Here is a 16,122-nt window from a genome sequence, read left to right on the forward strand (position 1 = left end):
TGACTGTTACAAATAACCATGTCTTGGTAATAAGGGTCTTACCTCTCCTTCTAGAATTCTCAGTGGCACACTGGGATTTAGCAGCATTGGGGGCTGGTCCTGGTCCCACCCAGAACACTGGGCCTCAATATCCTCATCTATACAGTGAGTGGGCTGGCAGAGATCATCTCTAATGTTACTTCCAACCCTGTCACTACAGGTCCATGGCGAGTATTATTATCATCACTATTTTTCAGGTGGAGAAACAGATGAATCAGTTAAATATCTGAATAAAAACATCTGTTGGCATGGAAAAGTGATTATTTCCTAAGCTACTGAGTAAAACACAGCTGCACTGGCAGTTTTAACTCTGTTTTCTTGTCAATTTTTGTTCTTTCAGGAAACCTTACAGAAACATGAAGCCCTCAACCATCTGGAACTCAGAAACTTATTCGGGGCTGACTGTGGCTTCTAGAACATCCAGGTGTTCTGCAGATGCGAGAACTCATCCTGTAGTCACCAGATGGAGTCCCAGACAGATGTAAGGCCTGTGCTGTGGCTCTACAGCCCTGAATACAGAAGGGTCACTTTCTTAGTGGCCAAAGAGCAGTTATTGACATTGATGTCTGATTATTGAACACAACCAGTCATTTTACTGAGCTGCAGTGAGGAAACACTGACCATAGAAGATCAAGCCAAATTAGGGATTGCACATTTCCTGATTCTTTTGAATTAGGATTCCAGATGGGGGCCTCCTTTCTGTCGCCCCCAACACTCCTATAGCCGTTATCACCGCCATCACCGCTGCCACCAGCATCTTCTTGCATACGCCACCTCTGCTCCCCAGAGACTTCCTGCTTTGAAAGTCAGCAGAAAGGAAGCTGTCAGAAAAGTCTCTAGTGGTGGCTGCCGTCGCTCCAGACAATCGGAATCCTGCCTTAACCACCATGGGCTGGCTTTTTCTAAAGGTTTTGTTGGCGGGAGTGAGTTTCTCAGGATTTCTTTATCCTCTTGTGGATTTTTGCATCAGTGGGAAAACAAGAGGCCGGAAGCCAAACTTTGTGATTATTTTGGCCGATGACATGGGGTGGGGTGACCTGGGAGCAAACTGGGCAGAAACAAAGGACACTGCCAACCTTGATAAGATGGCTTCGGAGGGAATGAGGTGAGTCTTGAGATGCCAGGCCAACCTGTCTTTGGATGTCTTACTCCCATTCTTGAGAGGGGAAGGGGCCGTGCAAAGCACTTAAAGAGTCATTGATGGACCCATGCTGATTTAATTAATCTGTCAATTAATTTGGTTTGAAGCTAGCATAGCATCTGAAGAAATCCCGCCATCTAGCACCCATCCATCTATCTAATAACATTTATTATGTGTTAGGTGCTAGGAATACAGAGGTGAACAAGATAAAACATTTTTGCCCTCAAGTTATTCATTGTCTGGTAGAGGAGACAGGTTAAAAGGAAAGTAAGCGGCTGGATGCAGTGGCTCATGGCTGTAATCCCAATGCTGGGGGAGGCTCAGGCAGGAGGTTCACCTGAGCCCATGATTTTGGGACCAGCTTGGGCAACCTGGCGAGATCCCACTCCTACAAAAAATAAAAGCAAGTTAGCCAGCGGTGGTGGCACACTCCTGTGATCCTAGCTACTTGGGAGGCTGAAGTGGGAGGATCACTGGATCCCAGGAGTTCAAGGCTGCAGTGAGCTTTGATCGTGCCACTGCACTCCAGTGTGGGTGACAGAGTGAGACTCTGTCTCTTAAAAAATAAGTAAATAGGCCGGGCGCAGTGGCTCACGCCTGTAATCCCAGCACTTTGGGAGGCCAAGGTGGGCGAATCTCCTGAGGTCAAGAGTTGGAGACTAGCCTGGCCAACATAGTGAAACTCCGTCTCTACTAAAAATACAAAAATTAGCCGGGCACGGTGGCAGGCACCTGTAATCCCAGCTACTCGGGAGGCTGAGGCAGGAGAATCACTTGAACCCGGGAGGCGGAAGTTGCAGTGAGCTGAGATCGCACCACTGCACTCCAGCTTGGGCAACAAGAGCAAGACTGTCTCAAAAAAAAAAAAAAAAAAAAAGTAAAGAAAGGGAAATAAGAGAAATAAGAATTATAAGCAGATTGCTTCTGAGCCCACATCCAGATTTTTGTTGTTGTTGTTGTTGTTGAGACGGAGTTTCACTCTTGTTGCCCAGGCTGGAGTGCAGTGGCACAGTCTCGGCTCACCACAACCTCCACCTCCTGGGTTCAAGCGATTCTCCTGCCTCAGCCTCCCAAGTAGCTGGGATCACAGGTGCATGCCACCACGCCCAGCTAATTTTGTATTTTTAGTAGAGATGGGATTTCTCCATGTTAGTTAGTCTGGTCTCGAACTCCTAACCTCAGGTGATCTGCCCACCTTGGCCTCCCAAAATGCTGGGATTACCGGCATGAGCCACCGCACCCAGCCCCAACATCCAGAGGTTTTGGAGAACAGAGGCGAGGGTGTGGAATCCAACCTGGGGTTTCAAGGGAGGAGATGGCCTTTGAAGAGCAGCGGAGAGTGTGTGAGGCGTGGGAGACGTGACTCACTTATTTATGAGAGGCATGGCTTATGTTTAAGGCACACTGAATTCTAAGGGACCACAAAAGAGGAGCCTATGCATCTGATGCGTTGAAGTGTTTAGGAAACAGCTATTGCAGATTTTTGTTAAAACACCCAGCTCCTTTTCCCATTTAGATGGAGAACAAGCGTTAGAGCTTTCAGGCTTCAGGATTTTCTTCTTGGGCTAACGTTGGTCTGATTGTCCAGCTCGGATCCTGTCTGCATTGGGCGAAACTCCTCCGTGTGGTTCGGGGGGAATCATTTCAGCTCACCACTTAGGATGACGCATAGGGCATCTCCACAAAATTTTGGCCACTTGCATCCTAGAGCTTGATGCTTTTCCTGAGATATGCGCCCTTGGTGGGTGGCGGTTTCTGCATCTGTTCTCACCCACTCCAATTCTTCCTCACCTCCATCAAGGTGAACTTTGTAAAAACACTCTTCTTCTTCCAGTCCTTCAAAGACATTTTTAGCCCGAAGGATAAAACTCAAACCCCATACCACTGGTGTTTGGCTGGGCGCGGTGGCTCACGCCTGTAATCCCAACACTTTGGGAGGCCAAGGTGGGCACATCCCTGGAGGACAGGAGTTCAAGACCAGCCTGGCCAACATGGTGAAACCCCATCTCTACTGAAAATACAAAAATTAACCGGATGTGGTGGCGCACAGGAGAATCGCTTGAACCTGGGAGGTGGAGGTTGCAGTGAGCTGAGATTGCACTGCTGCATTCCAGCCTGGGCAACAGAGTGAGACTCTGCCTCAAAACAAGCAAACAAAACCAACAAAACCCCAAACTGGTTTCTTCACCGCCCCCTCTCTCTTGAGTGGTCTTTGGGTGAGCCCTCCCCTCATCTGTGTGATGGGTTCATCCTGGTGCACTCTCCACTTCCTCTGTTTAGTTAGTTTCTAGTCACTACGTAGGTCTCAGTTGTACACGAGGGCCTCAGGAAAGCGTTCGTGGATGCCTCGGGTGTTCTGTGATGGTCCTCGCTGCTTTCCATGGTGGCTGTTCAATCATCTGACCACTACGTTGGGTTGAATAGCATGCTCCCTAAATTCATGTCCATCCAGAGCCTCAGAATGTGCCCTTATTTGGAAATAGGGTCTTTGCAAATGTTATGAGTTAAGGCTCTCGATGATCTCAGAATCGATTTAGGGTGGGTCCTAAATCCAGTGACGTTTCCTTGTAAGAAGAGGAGAAGACACAGAGACACACGGAGAGATGGTGACGTGAAGATGGAGGCAGAGATTGGAGGCGTGCCTCTACAAGCCAGGAACACCAGTGACCGCCGGCAACCACCAGAACCAGGAGACAGACACGGAACAGATTCTCCCTCAGAGCCTCCAGAAGGTACCAGCCCAGCTGACATCTTCATTTCAGACTTTTAGCCTCCTATACTGTATATATATATATATTTTTAAAGACAGAGTCTAGCTCTGTTGCTCAGGTTGGAGTGCAGTGGTACAATCTTGGCTCTCTGTAACCTCCATCTCCCAGGTTCAACCGATTCTCTAGCCTCAGCCTCCCGAGTAGCTGGGATTACAGGCATCTGCCACCATGCCTGGCTAATTTTTGTATTTTTGTAGAGATGGGGTTTCACCATGTTGGCCAGGCTAGTCTCGAACCCCTGACCTCAAGTGATCCACTCGCGTTGGCCTCCCAAAGTGCTGGGATTATGGGTCTGGGCCTCCATGTCTGGCCTGTACTGTTGTTTTAAGCCACATAGCTTGTGGTAATTTGTTATGGCAGCCACAGAAAACTTACCTCCCTCCTAGCTCTGGACTTCAGGAAGAAAAATGCCTCATCTATTCTTTCCCGCTTATAGTCCTAGCATGTAGCACAGTACCTGGTACGTAGTGGACAGTTAACATTTGTTTGTCAATAAATGGGCTCTGGGAGCTCAAGATGCCCTGGAATGTCACCCCAAATTTTGCATATAGGAATATTTTTCTGGGGAGAGAGTTCATCCATCCATTAGCATTTACCAGATTCTCAAAAGGGCCTGGGTTGCCAAATGCTTAGGAACTTCTGCTTTCAGTGTCTAGCGGGTTAGTGAGGAAATACTAGTTCCATTATTTAAGCTGAGATTTTCGAAGCTCACACATTTTTTTTTTCTCATGTGCTGTCTCTACCGTCACACTCTCATTCTGAGCAGAAAGGGCGACTCAGGGGTCAGATGCCAAATGTGGTTCGTCGGGCTCTCCTTCTCCCCACCCCCTTATGAAAGTGTTTCTTTCCTTCTGAGCCTCGTGACAGTGGCCAGGTGGATAGCCCTCTGGCCTGAGGTCGACGGCTTTTCATTCTTCTTTGTTGACAGGAAAGCCGGGCTTCCTGTGAGGCCACGAACTGATTCATCACTGGTTTCTCCCTCTGCCTACTCACGGCCAGTGGGGAACTGTGACTTTCAGACACAAACTCTTATGCCCAACAGGGTCTGGGGTGACTAGCCGGGACTGCACGCTCAAGCCACCATGCCCGGTTCTATTGGCTCCTTTTTGTTTGTGAATAAATGAATTTTCTAGGACTGCTGGAACAAATTATTCCAAACTGGACAGCTTAAAACATTACTTTCTCCTGGCCGGGTGCGGTGGCTCACACCTATAATCCCAGCACTTTGGGAGGCCGAGGCGGGCGGATCACGAGGTCAGGAGATCGAGACCATCCTGGCTAACAAGGTGAAACCCCATCTCTACGAAAAATCCAGAAATTATCTGGGCGTATTGGTACACGCGTGTAGTCCCGCTACTCAGGAGGCTGAGGCAGGAGAATGGCATGAACCCAGGAGGCGGAGCCGAGATGGCTCCACTGCACTCCAGCCTGGGTGACAGAGCGAGACTCCATCTCAAAAAAACGAAAACAAAAACAAAAAAACATTACTTTGTCCTTTCACAGTTCGGAAAGCCAGAAGTCCAAAATCCATTACGACTGAAGGCTCTGACAGAGAATCCATTCCTTGCCTCTCTCCTGGATTCTGGTGCCTGCTGGAATCCTTGGCGTTCTGGGCTTGAGGACTCCTATCTCTGCCTCTGTTGTTACGTGGTGTTCTGTCATGCCAGTGGCCAGACTCCCCTCCTCTAATAAAAATACCAGTCATTGGATTGGAGGCCCACCCTACTCCAGTATGACCTCGTCTTAACTTGATGACATCTGCAAAGACTCTATTTCCAAATAAGGTCACATCACAGGTTCTGGATTGATATGAAATTGAGGGGAACACTATTCAGTCTGGTACAATTAGCCATATTACATATCTTTTTTTTTTTTTTTTTGAGACAGTTTCACTCTGTCGCCCAGGATGGAGTGCAGTGGTGCAATCTTGGCTCACTGCAACCTCTGCTTCCTGGGTTCAAGTGATTCTCTTGCCTCAGCCTCCTGAGCAGCTGGGATTACAGGCACCCGCCACCACGCCTGGCTGGTTTTTGTACTTTTAGTAGAGATGGAGTTTTGCCATGTTGGCCAAACTGGTCTCGAACTCCTGACTTCAAGGGATCCACCCTCCTTGGCCTCCCAAAGTGCTGGGATGACAAGAATGAGCCACCGTGCCTGGCCTACATATCTCTTTTTCCTCCGCTTCTAATGCAGTCTGTAATGTAGTAGGTGGTCAGTCAGTATCTGTTGTATTGAAGACTAAATGTCATGCTTAAGAGGGCAGGAGCCAGACAGTTTGAGCTCAGATCCCAGCTCTGCCACTTCCTATTTGTGAGCTGTGAGCTGGGCAAGCTGCATCGTCCCTTGGAGTTTTGTTTTCCTCTTCTGTAAGTGGGGACAATGGTAGCACCCCTACCTCACAGGATGTTGTGAGGGTTAAATTAAGTAATCTGGGCTGGGCACAGTGGCTCATGCCTGTAATCCCAGCACTTTGGGGGGCCGAGGTGGGCAGATCACCTGAGGTCGGGAATTCGAGACCAGCCTGACCAACATGGAGAAACCCCAACTCTATTAAAAATACAAAATTAGCCGGGCATGGTGGCACATGCCTGTAATCCCGGCTACTCAGGAGACTGAGGCAGGAGAATCATTTGAACCCAGGAGGCAGAGGTTGCAGTGAGCCGACATCACGCCATTGTACTCCAGCCTGAGCAACAGAGCAAGACTCCATCTCAAAAAAAAAAAAAAAAGCAATCCATAAACCAGGTGTGGTGTGGCATGTGTGTGATCCCAGCTGCTCCAGAGGCTGAGGCAGGCGGATCCCTTGATGCCAGGAGTTCGAGGCTGCAGTGAGCTATTATCATGCCGTTGTACTCTAGCCTGGGCTACAGAGTGTCTCATTAAAAAAAAAAAAAAGTAATCTATGTAAGCAGCATAGAGCCTAGCATGCAATGGATAGGGTTCTATGTTAGCTGTGGTTATTTTTGTTACTGTTACTAGAAATGTCCATATGTAATGTCAGTGTGAATTGGCTAATCTGTGTGATAAAAGGTCCAATGACAAAACTTGGAAGGATGGGGTGGAGTTCCAGTGACAAATTCCTGGTAATCCCTATGCTGGCTGTGCGCCGGGACCACACCTTTATTTCAATCAACACAACAGCTGCAACAATCACTAACCCTTACCAGGCTCTTGCAAGGTGCCAGGCTCTAGGCATTACCCTGGTTAATTCTTGGTACCACCCTACTTTTTCTCTTATACCTCAGATAAGGAAATTGAGGTTAAATAACACGCCCAGAGTTGGTGAGTGGCCAAGCCGGCATTCAAACTCAGATTTCCTCATTCCAGAGCCTTATTCTTTCAGGACTGGGCAGAATTGGGGAATTACCAAAGAGAATCCATCAAGATTTGGCCAGCTTTGCCATATGGCTGTCAAAGAGGAGGAGGGCAGGCGTGGTGATTCACACCTGTAATTCCAGTACTTTGGGAGATCGAGGTGGAAGGATTGCTTGAGCTCAGGAGTTTGAGAGCAGCCTGGGCCATATAGCAAGACTTCATCTCTACAAAAAAATCAATAAATTAGCTGGGCATGGTCCTACCTACTCTGGAGGCTGAGTTGGAAGGATCGCTTGAGCCCAGGAGGTTGAGGCCACAGTGAGCTATGATCGCGTCACTGCACTCCAGCCTGGGTGACAGAGTGAAACCCTGTCTCAAAAAAAAAAAAAAAAAAGATTGGAATCTCATCATTTTTTTCTCCCTTTGGTGCTAATGAAGGATTTTTGTGCTGTCCAAGCATAAGAGACAACCTGAGAAATGGGATTGTATTTTATTTATTTATGTATCTATGTATCTATGTATGTATGTATGTATTTATTTTGAGACGAAGTCTTGCTCTGTTGCCTAGGCTGGAGTACAGTGATGTGATCTTGGCTCATTGCAACCTCTGCCTCCTGGGTTCAAGTGATTCTCCTGCCTTAGCCTCTCGAGTAGCTGGGACTACAAGTGTGTGCCACACACCTGGCTAATTTTTGTATTTTTAGCAGAGACAGCATTTCACCGTGTTGGCTAGGCTGGTCTTGAACTCGACCTCAGGTGATCCACCCGCCTCAGCCTCCCAAAGTGCTGGGATTACAGGCGTGAGCCACTGCACCTGGCCAGAAATGGGATTTAGATGTCAGTCATCAAAATGGTTGATGTAACCATTGTTCCGGAGGCTCACCCAGCTGGGGATGTGTGATGGCTGCAGTTTCAGGCACCTGTGATCTTATCCCGCCCACTCCCGCTTCATCTCCAACCCTCTCCTCATGTTCCTCACATTGCACTTGTTTCTGTTCCTTGAGCATATGCTTTTCCCTGCCTCAGGGGCTTTGCACTGGCTGTTACCCCTTATTGGCAAGCTCTCTTCTTAGGCTTCAAGCTGCTGATCCCTTCTCATCCTTCTGGCCTCCACTCAAATACCATCTCCTCAGAGAGGCCTTTCCTGACCACTCTCTCCAACATTGCCTTCCTTCCCCATGCACGTCTCCTACCCATTCTCCTGTTCTGTGTCATGACCTGTGTCACTGTTCAAATGATCTTCTTTGTTTACTTCTGTATTGCCTGTCTTTCCCACTGGAATATCACCTTCTTATAGGAGCCTCCTTATCTGTCTTATTTATGTCTTCAGTGGCTAAAACAATGCCTGGCACATGGTAGGTGCTCAAACAATAATTGTTCACGTACTTGGACTCCTGGATCTAAACTTCTAGGTGTGCACACATGGGCTAACCCGAGCATGAGAGCTGGAACTAGACTGCCTGGGTCTGTTACATGCTAGCTTTGGGACGCTGGGCTAGTTACTAAACCTTGCTGGGCCTTAGTTTGCTCATCTCTGCAATGGGAAAATAATAACACCTACATTACAGGACTATTGTGAGGAGGAAATAAGATCATATAAGGCAGCAAAAGGGTCCCTGGCATGTATTGGTGCTTGATGGGTGCTAGCACTTAATGATTCCCTATGACACCGGCCCTGCTCCCCGTTCATCCTGCCGTCCTCTGGCTGGAGGGTGAGGCCTGTTTTCTCAGCTTCTGTTCCAAAAGCACCTGGCTCGGTCTATTCCCAGACTCTCACCCTTCCCCAGGCTGAGCTGTAGGACTTAGAATCTGCTTGTTTCTTCTCATTCCTAGACCAAATCCCCAAGTCAACACCTAAAGGTCTCAGTAACATTTCCCTTTTAGTTTGTGGCCAGCGCACGCTATTCGTTTTTTGTTTGTTCTTAGCCTGGCTACAGGAGATGTGATTTGCCCATTTTGTGCACAGAAAGAGCACCATCCATACCACAATTATGATGTCATTATTTGTTAAAGGAAAAAAGGAATCTTTGGGGGAAGAAAAGCAGAATCTTTCAGTGCCTTCGTATTTTGGTATCCCTTTTCAGACTTCTAAACGCCATCTACATGGAGATAAAATAGGGATGATGGCCTAAAATCCCACAGGCTTAAGCCTATTTAGAGTAGCCCAGGTCAGAGAGCATTCATGTCACCATATCCCTTAGGGAGAAACTGAGGCCGAGAGACATGAAGCATTTTTACTATTATAATCAGCTCTCTGCCATGTGTGGGTAGATTATCTCGTTTGTGGGTTTGCTAGCTTAGAGACTGGCCACATGAAAAATAATGATGAACTTTTTTTTTTATTTGTATGTGAAAAACCCAAAGCTACCGCAAATTAGCAGACATCGCTTTATCAGAGGGCGTTGTTGTTCAGGGCTCCCCAGTGTTGAGAGATTGCTCATGTATGCACCGCAAGGCCCAGGTCCCCTTGCACATGTCAGTAGGTTAAGCAGCCAACCTATTTTGCCCTTGACCTTGTGGGATGTCATTTTGCCAATGTCCTTTGCAGATCTGAGCTAGGCTATGCTGTTGGACACTTACCAGTTTAAAAATGATAAGATAGCCAGAAGATAATTGAAATGAAATTTAAGTGAAAATGTCAGGGACTTAGTAATCAGCTAAAACTTAAAAATTTTAAGCAATTGGCCAGGCACAGCGGCTTACACCTGTAATCCCAGCACTTTGGGAGGCCAAGGCTGGCGGATCACCTGAGGTCAGGAGTTCAAGACCAGCCTGGCCAATGTGGTGAAACCCCGTCTCTACTAAAAATACAAAAATTAGCCAGGCATGGTGGCGGGTGCCTGTAATCCCAGCTACTCAGGAGGCTGAAGCAGGAGAATCTCTTGAACCCGGGAGGTGGAGGTTGCAGTGAGCTGAGATTGTGCCTTTGCACTCCAGCCTGGGTGACAAGAGCGAGACTCTGTCTCGGGGCGGGGTGGGGGGGGGGGGAAGCAATTAAAACGGGAGATGAAAAGCAATTTGTATTACAATAGGGGACAGAGGGATGAATTGCTCATGGTTTAAAAAAGAGAAGAGGACAAACGCATTCTGTTGGCATCTTTTTCAGCTCCTCATGCAGTCTGGAAATATTTAAGATAACTCTGAGAGCTCAGTGAATAACCCTGATGATACAACAGTAGTTTGGTTCTTGCTGACAGCACATCTCAGACCCAGGGAAAGCCAGTGCTGGTCTCACCTGTGATGTAAACAAGTGACGCTATTTCTTGAAAATTCTCAGGCTGGGAAGTACCTTGCATATGACTCCTGGCAGGTGGCTGGATTCAGGCAATGGCCTAGGATTTCGAAATGGGGATTTGAGCTCCTGGGCACCTAATGACTCACAGGTCTCTTGGGAGAGAGAAGGAGGATGGCCAGTGATCGTGAGCGAGAGGTGGTCACAGGCAGCGGAGCCCAGATACTTTCCACTTACTTGAACTGTCTGCCAGGCTGACTCAGAGGTGCAGGTGACAGCACACCGTAATTGTGTTACTTATGGACGTTGATTTGCAATATGTTAACTTTGCACCTTGATCTCGTTTCTTCTCTGCTTTCCCCCTTCTCTACCCCTGGTTTAACTTGGAGTCACGTCAATGCTGCTGCTGCTAGGAGTTACAGGCAGTGGCTTAGCTAGGAATCAAAGATCAATATTCGCCACAGGAAGGTCAGGGGCTCCCAGGGACTTGAGGCTGTTTCTAAAACGGGCCTCAGTGAGCAATGAATTGAACTGTCAATTTAGTTGAGCACTTGGCTTGATTTGTGTTCTCAGAATTGGCTTTTTGCAAGAGTTCATGCACCCTGTTACCTCTCCGACCTCTTTTTCTTAGCCACCCTGCTGCCTTGGGGATTTGGCAGTAACCTAATGGAAGATGCAAACCGGGTCGGCAGTCACACGGCAGGGGATTGCGACGAGGTCTTGATGTCTGTTGGACAGTATGGGGACGAGGGCAGAAAGGACATTCTAAACAAGACCAATATTAGAGAGAGAAGGACCCTTCCTCTTTCAGGTAATTCCTTTTCAGCTGTATTCCTATCCCTGACAGTAACTCAGATTCGGGGTTGGGAGGACCCTCACTGGGGAGAAATCCTCTTGTCCTGTGACCTTCACCATTATCTCTGAGATGCCAGCTTTGGGAGGTCCCATCCTGACTTCTCTTTGTAAGCTCTCAGCGTGGTGGGACAGGCCACTTTGTATTTTTGCACTTGGGTAAATAGGTCAAATGGACATCAACATCATGTCATGCCCACCTTTCAACTGGGGCCAGGTACGTGCTGAACAAAAGGGACTTCAGGTTTTTACCTCATGGCTCTGTTTAATAGATGGGGACAGGCAGGAACACAATGACCTAGATGGTAGCCAATCTTAGAGAAAAGAAAAGGAACTGAAATATTAACCAGTGGGGCCTTGGTGCCAGCCTGCTTAACCAACTGCAAGTTCAAAGTAGCCTGTCCAATTGCTATTAATAGTTCCTCTTTTAAGCCTCCCAAATACAGTCATTCAACAGTGAATCTCTACGAAGAGGAGGACATGAGATAAATGCTGGGAGACCCTAGCCAGCTCTGCCCTTAGGGGACCGATAGCCTCATGGCAAATAAAGACAAGAAAACCAGCCATTACAATGCAGGAGGGTAGTGTGTTGTGAGAGTGGAGACTCCTGCCATATCTCCTACTTCCGTGCTTTTATAACCTGAGATGGATGCATCCGAATTGACAGCTTAGGGGATACAACTAGCATATCACTTATAGATTGGTCTCAGTCAAGAAAGAGAAAGGCGCCTTGCTGGGCTTCTCATGCTTTCGGTGATAAAGCTTGCAGTGAGGAATCCTGTTAAAGATAGTGCCATGACCGGGTGCAGTGGCTGATGCCTATAATCCTAACACTTTGGGAGGCTGAGGAGGGCAGATTGCCTGAGCCCAGGAGTTTGAGACCAGCCTGGGCAACACGGTGAAACCCCATCTCTACTAAAATACGGAAGAAATTAGTTGGGCGTGGTGGCGTGTGCCTGTAGTCGCAGCTACTCGGGAGGCTGAGGCAGGAGAATCGCTTAGAACCCTGGAGGTGGAGGTTGCAGTGAGCCGAGATCATGCCACTGCGCTCTGGCTTAGGTGACAGAACAAGACTCCGTCTCAAAAAAAAAAAAAAAAAAAAAAAGGTGCCGTGGGGCTACAGGAAGAGAAATGTCATTTCTCTAGAGCAGAGTCAGGAGGTCATCAATAAAGATTATCTGTTAAGACTTGAATGCTGAGGCTTAAAATAAAGGGAGAGGAGAGTGTTGTAGGCAGAAGGGAAGGCAAGAGCAAAGACCCAGACCTGATTCCTCGGGCCTCCCTCGGAGCACTGTCCCAGGTGCTGGGAACACAGCTGTGATCCAGACAACCAAAAACCCTCGCTCTCCAGGGGGTGTTGCATTCTAGCAGTTGAGTATGGCAGGGCTGGGAGCGTGAGGCTGGATGGAGGGACTGGGCATCTGGTACCGTGTGTCGTGTACATGTTTACAGGATTGGACATGATCCTGCAAGCTGTGGGGATCCTGAATGACTGAAGTCGTCCCCCTGCATTTGAGATGGGATGTTCCAGTTTACCAGGATGGCCCACACAGGTGGCTGGAAGGGCAGGGGTCATGTTGCAGGGATCGCCAGGATGGCTTGACTCAGAATTGTGGCAATGGAGAGAGATGTCAGGTTCAGGAGGTGCATAGATGCCTGTGTGTATGTTGCATTGTCATATACCTTGTGTGTGTGCTTCCTTGAATGTGAATGTGCATATATATACGAAATTGTGAAAAGGAAAGGAGAAATTTGCCAATGACCATAAGCAAGCTCAGCTGCCAGGAATCCTTTCTGGAAAAGGACAAGAGGCTGGATGTGGTGACATGTGGTGGCTACTTGGGAGGCCACCCAGGAGGCTGAGACAGGAGGATTGCTTGAGCCCAGGAATTTGAGGCTGCAGTGCACTATTCTTGCTCCTGTAAATAGTCACTGCACTCCAGCCTGGACAACATAGCAAGACCCCATCTCAAAAAAAAAAAAAAAAGAGAAACCAAAAGAACAAGAGTATAAATGGATGAATGAATGAATGAGTAGATGAAAAGCGAGAAGTTCACTATTGGCTGCCACATTTGCTTGTAGCTTACAAAGGGCCTGCGTATCTGTGATCTCAATGATCTCACTTGACAACCTTCTGAGGAATAAGTCAGCCGTGTTCCCATTTAACAGAAGGCAATGTGGAGGCCGGGCTGAGCTGGTTCTCTAAGTTTTGCTTCAGCTACTTTCCAGTTCCCATCTCCCAACCCTGTCCCTCTACACACAGAGGCCACAGCAAAAGATTTTAAAAACCTATTTTCACGTCCATGCCTTTAAATTATGAATGGAGCAAGGACAGTTTTTATTCCAGTCACATAGCAATGTAGAGAGTTGCCACAGAACGCCTCATCATCTATTTTAAATTCCTTGTAAATGAAGGCTGGACACGCTTAACTTTGCGACGTTATGTCTCTCTGGGGCTTTTGTGGCAGCCTTTCTAGTGCTAGTGTTCCCTGATTCTAATACACGTAATTTATGCAATGGCAAGTTGCTTTGGTTTCTGTCTGGCTGTGTCTTAATTTGCGTTGATTTTCTTGTTAACAGGCTGCTGTAATGTCTGGCTCTGTATTTCCAGCTTTGCTTTACAATGTATTTTCAGACTTTAATTAGGACCCCTGATGGTGAACTGGCCTGAGCCTGCCCAGATAGACTTGGGAGAAAAGAAAGCTTTCCAAATAACAAGGTCATTTTATTGCTTATTAATTAGTCCCACTAAATGGAGACAGTGGCCAGGAAGGGGGAAAAAGGTGACGTGCAGGCCAGTTCATAAAGCTGCATTTTTTGGGGTGGGTACAGCCTCTCCAAAGAATTGCAAATAGAGGAAACGAGATTGTTTCTGAGAGTTAAGCTATGAACTTTAACACACAGTGGGGAAGGCATTGAGCCCTGAAAGCATCCGCTTAAGTGATTACATGAAAAATGAACTGACATGTTTTTTCCAATCAAACCACCTGAGTTTCTCCAAGTTTTGTTTGTTCACTAGATATTGCTGGGGCAGTGCTGCCCCACCAAGGTGCTGTGCTTGGGGCTGGAGTCGCAACTCTAAGCCCCATCTCATGGAACCTATACCCGGCAAAGGAACTCAAAACTGCATCCTGCTGTAGAAATGTACGATAGCTGGCTGGGTGCGGTGGCTCATGCCTGTAATCCCAGCACTCTGGAAGGCTGACCAGGCGGATCACAAGGTCAAGAGATCGAGACCATCCTGGCCAACCCTGTCTCTACTAAAAATACAAAAATTAGCTGGGCATGGTGGTGCGCGCCTGTAGTCCCAGCTACTTGGGATTCTGAGGCAGGAGAATCGCTTGAACCTGGGAGGCAGAGGTTGCAGTGAGCCAAGATTGCGCCACTGCACTCCAGCTTGGCGATAGAGTGAGACTCCGTCTCAAGAAAAAAAAAAAAAAAAAAAAAAAAAGAAATTAAGATAGCTGTTCCCAAGATGAGGACATTAACAAGTCCAAGGGGAGATTACATTGAGGGCCATCATTAAAATTGGGCAAGCAGGAATAACATTCAGGCAGTGTATTTTTGGCACTGGCCAGCCATATTAGTCAGCTGGGGTTGCTGTAACAAATACAATAGACTGTATGGCGTAAACAATAAATGTTTATATCTCACAATTCTGGAGGCTGGGAGTCCAACATCAGGGTACTAGCATGGTAAGGTTTTGGTGAGGGCTGTCTTCCCCGCTTGCAGATGGCCCCCTTCTTGCTGTATTCTCACAAGGAGAATACAGTTCAAGACCAGCCTGGCCAACACAGCAAGACCCCATCTCTACAATATTAATAATAATAAATTAATAAGAGAGGGCTCTCTCTCTCTCTCTCTGATGTTATCATCCTAATTATTGGAACACATGAAGGGTCTGAAAGGAGAACTGATTTCTTTTTTTTCTTCTTTTTTTTTTTTGGAGTGAACAGATTTCGAATGAGCATCTACTTGGTGCCATATCCTATCAATGTGATTTATAAATTCTCTCATTAGATCCTTGCAGGGATTTTATAAGATTATCATTATTATCCTCACTTACATTTGAGTAAAATGAAGTTCAGATAGTTTGAGTCACTGGTAGACTCTAATTTATAAATTCTAGGTCTTAGAAGTCAATGAGAACTAGGAAAAGGACTCACATTAACTTGACATTACCCCGAAGCCATAAACATACTTAATGAGAGAGAGAGAAAGAACCCTCTTATTAATTAATGAATCATTATTATTGTAAAGAAAGCTCTTGCTATGTTGCCCAGGCTGATTTTGAACTCCTGGGCTCAAGCATTCCTTCCCAAAATGCTGGGATTATAGGTGTGAGCCACCACATCCAGCCAAGCCCTCTTTTCACAAATGCACTTACCTCCTCATGGAAGCTGATGGAACCCTCATTACCTTATCTAAATCTAATTATCGCCTAAAGGCCTGTGTCCACATATGGACACACTGGGGATTCGGGTTTCCACATATGAATTTTGGAGGGACACAAACATTCAGTCCATGGAACCAGGCAAGAGGAAATGGTGGCTCAACAGCCTTTGAGTATCCCAGACCCACTATCAAAGGGCAGTCCACAGGCTGGGCCCCGTAGCTCATGCCTGTAATCCCAGCACTTTGGGAGGCCGAATCAGGTGGATCACCTGAGGTCAGGAGTTCGAGACCAGCCTGGCCAACATGGCGAAACCCTGTCTCTACTAAAAATACAAAAATTAGCCAGGTGTGGTGGCATGTGCCTGTAATCCCAGCTA

At 47.2% G+C, this 16,122-nt stretch overlaps 1 protein-coding gene across 2 annotated transcripts in view; it reads left to right on the plus strand.

Annotated features, from left to right (window-relative positions):
• The first annotated feature begins 383 nt into the window (after positions 1–383).
• ARSG (arylsulfatase G) overlaps positions 384–16,122 on the plus strand; it is a 146,610-nt gene continuing 130,871 nt past the window's right edge. For both annotated transcript variants that reach the window (XM_011975838.1, XM_011975140.1), the window contains exon 1: positions 384–1,144. In XM_011975838.1, coding sequence (XP_011831228.1) covers positions 927–1,144 — 218 coding nt within the window. In that variant the 5' untranslated portion in view covers positions 384–926. The remainder of the gene's footprint in view (positions 1,145–16,122) is intronic.

Source organism: Mandrillus leucophaeus, unplaced genomic scaffold, assembly GCF_000951045.1.
Source record: "Mandrillus leucophaeus isolate KB7577 unplaced genomic scaffold, Mleu.le_1.0 Scaffold1, whole genome shotgun sequence".
Lineage (NCBI taxonomy): Eukaryota > Metazoa > Chordata > Mammalia > Primates > Cercopithecidae > Mandrillus > Mandrillus leucophaeus.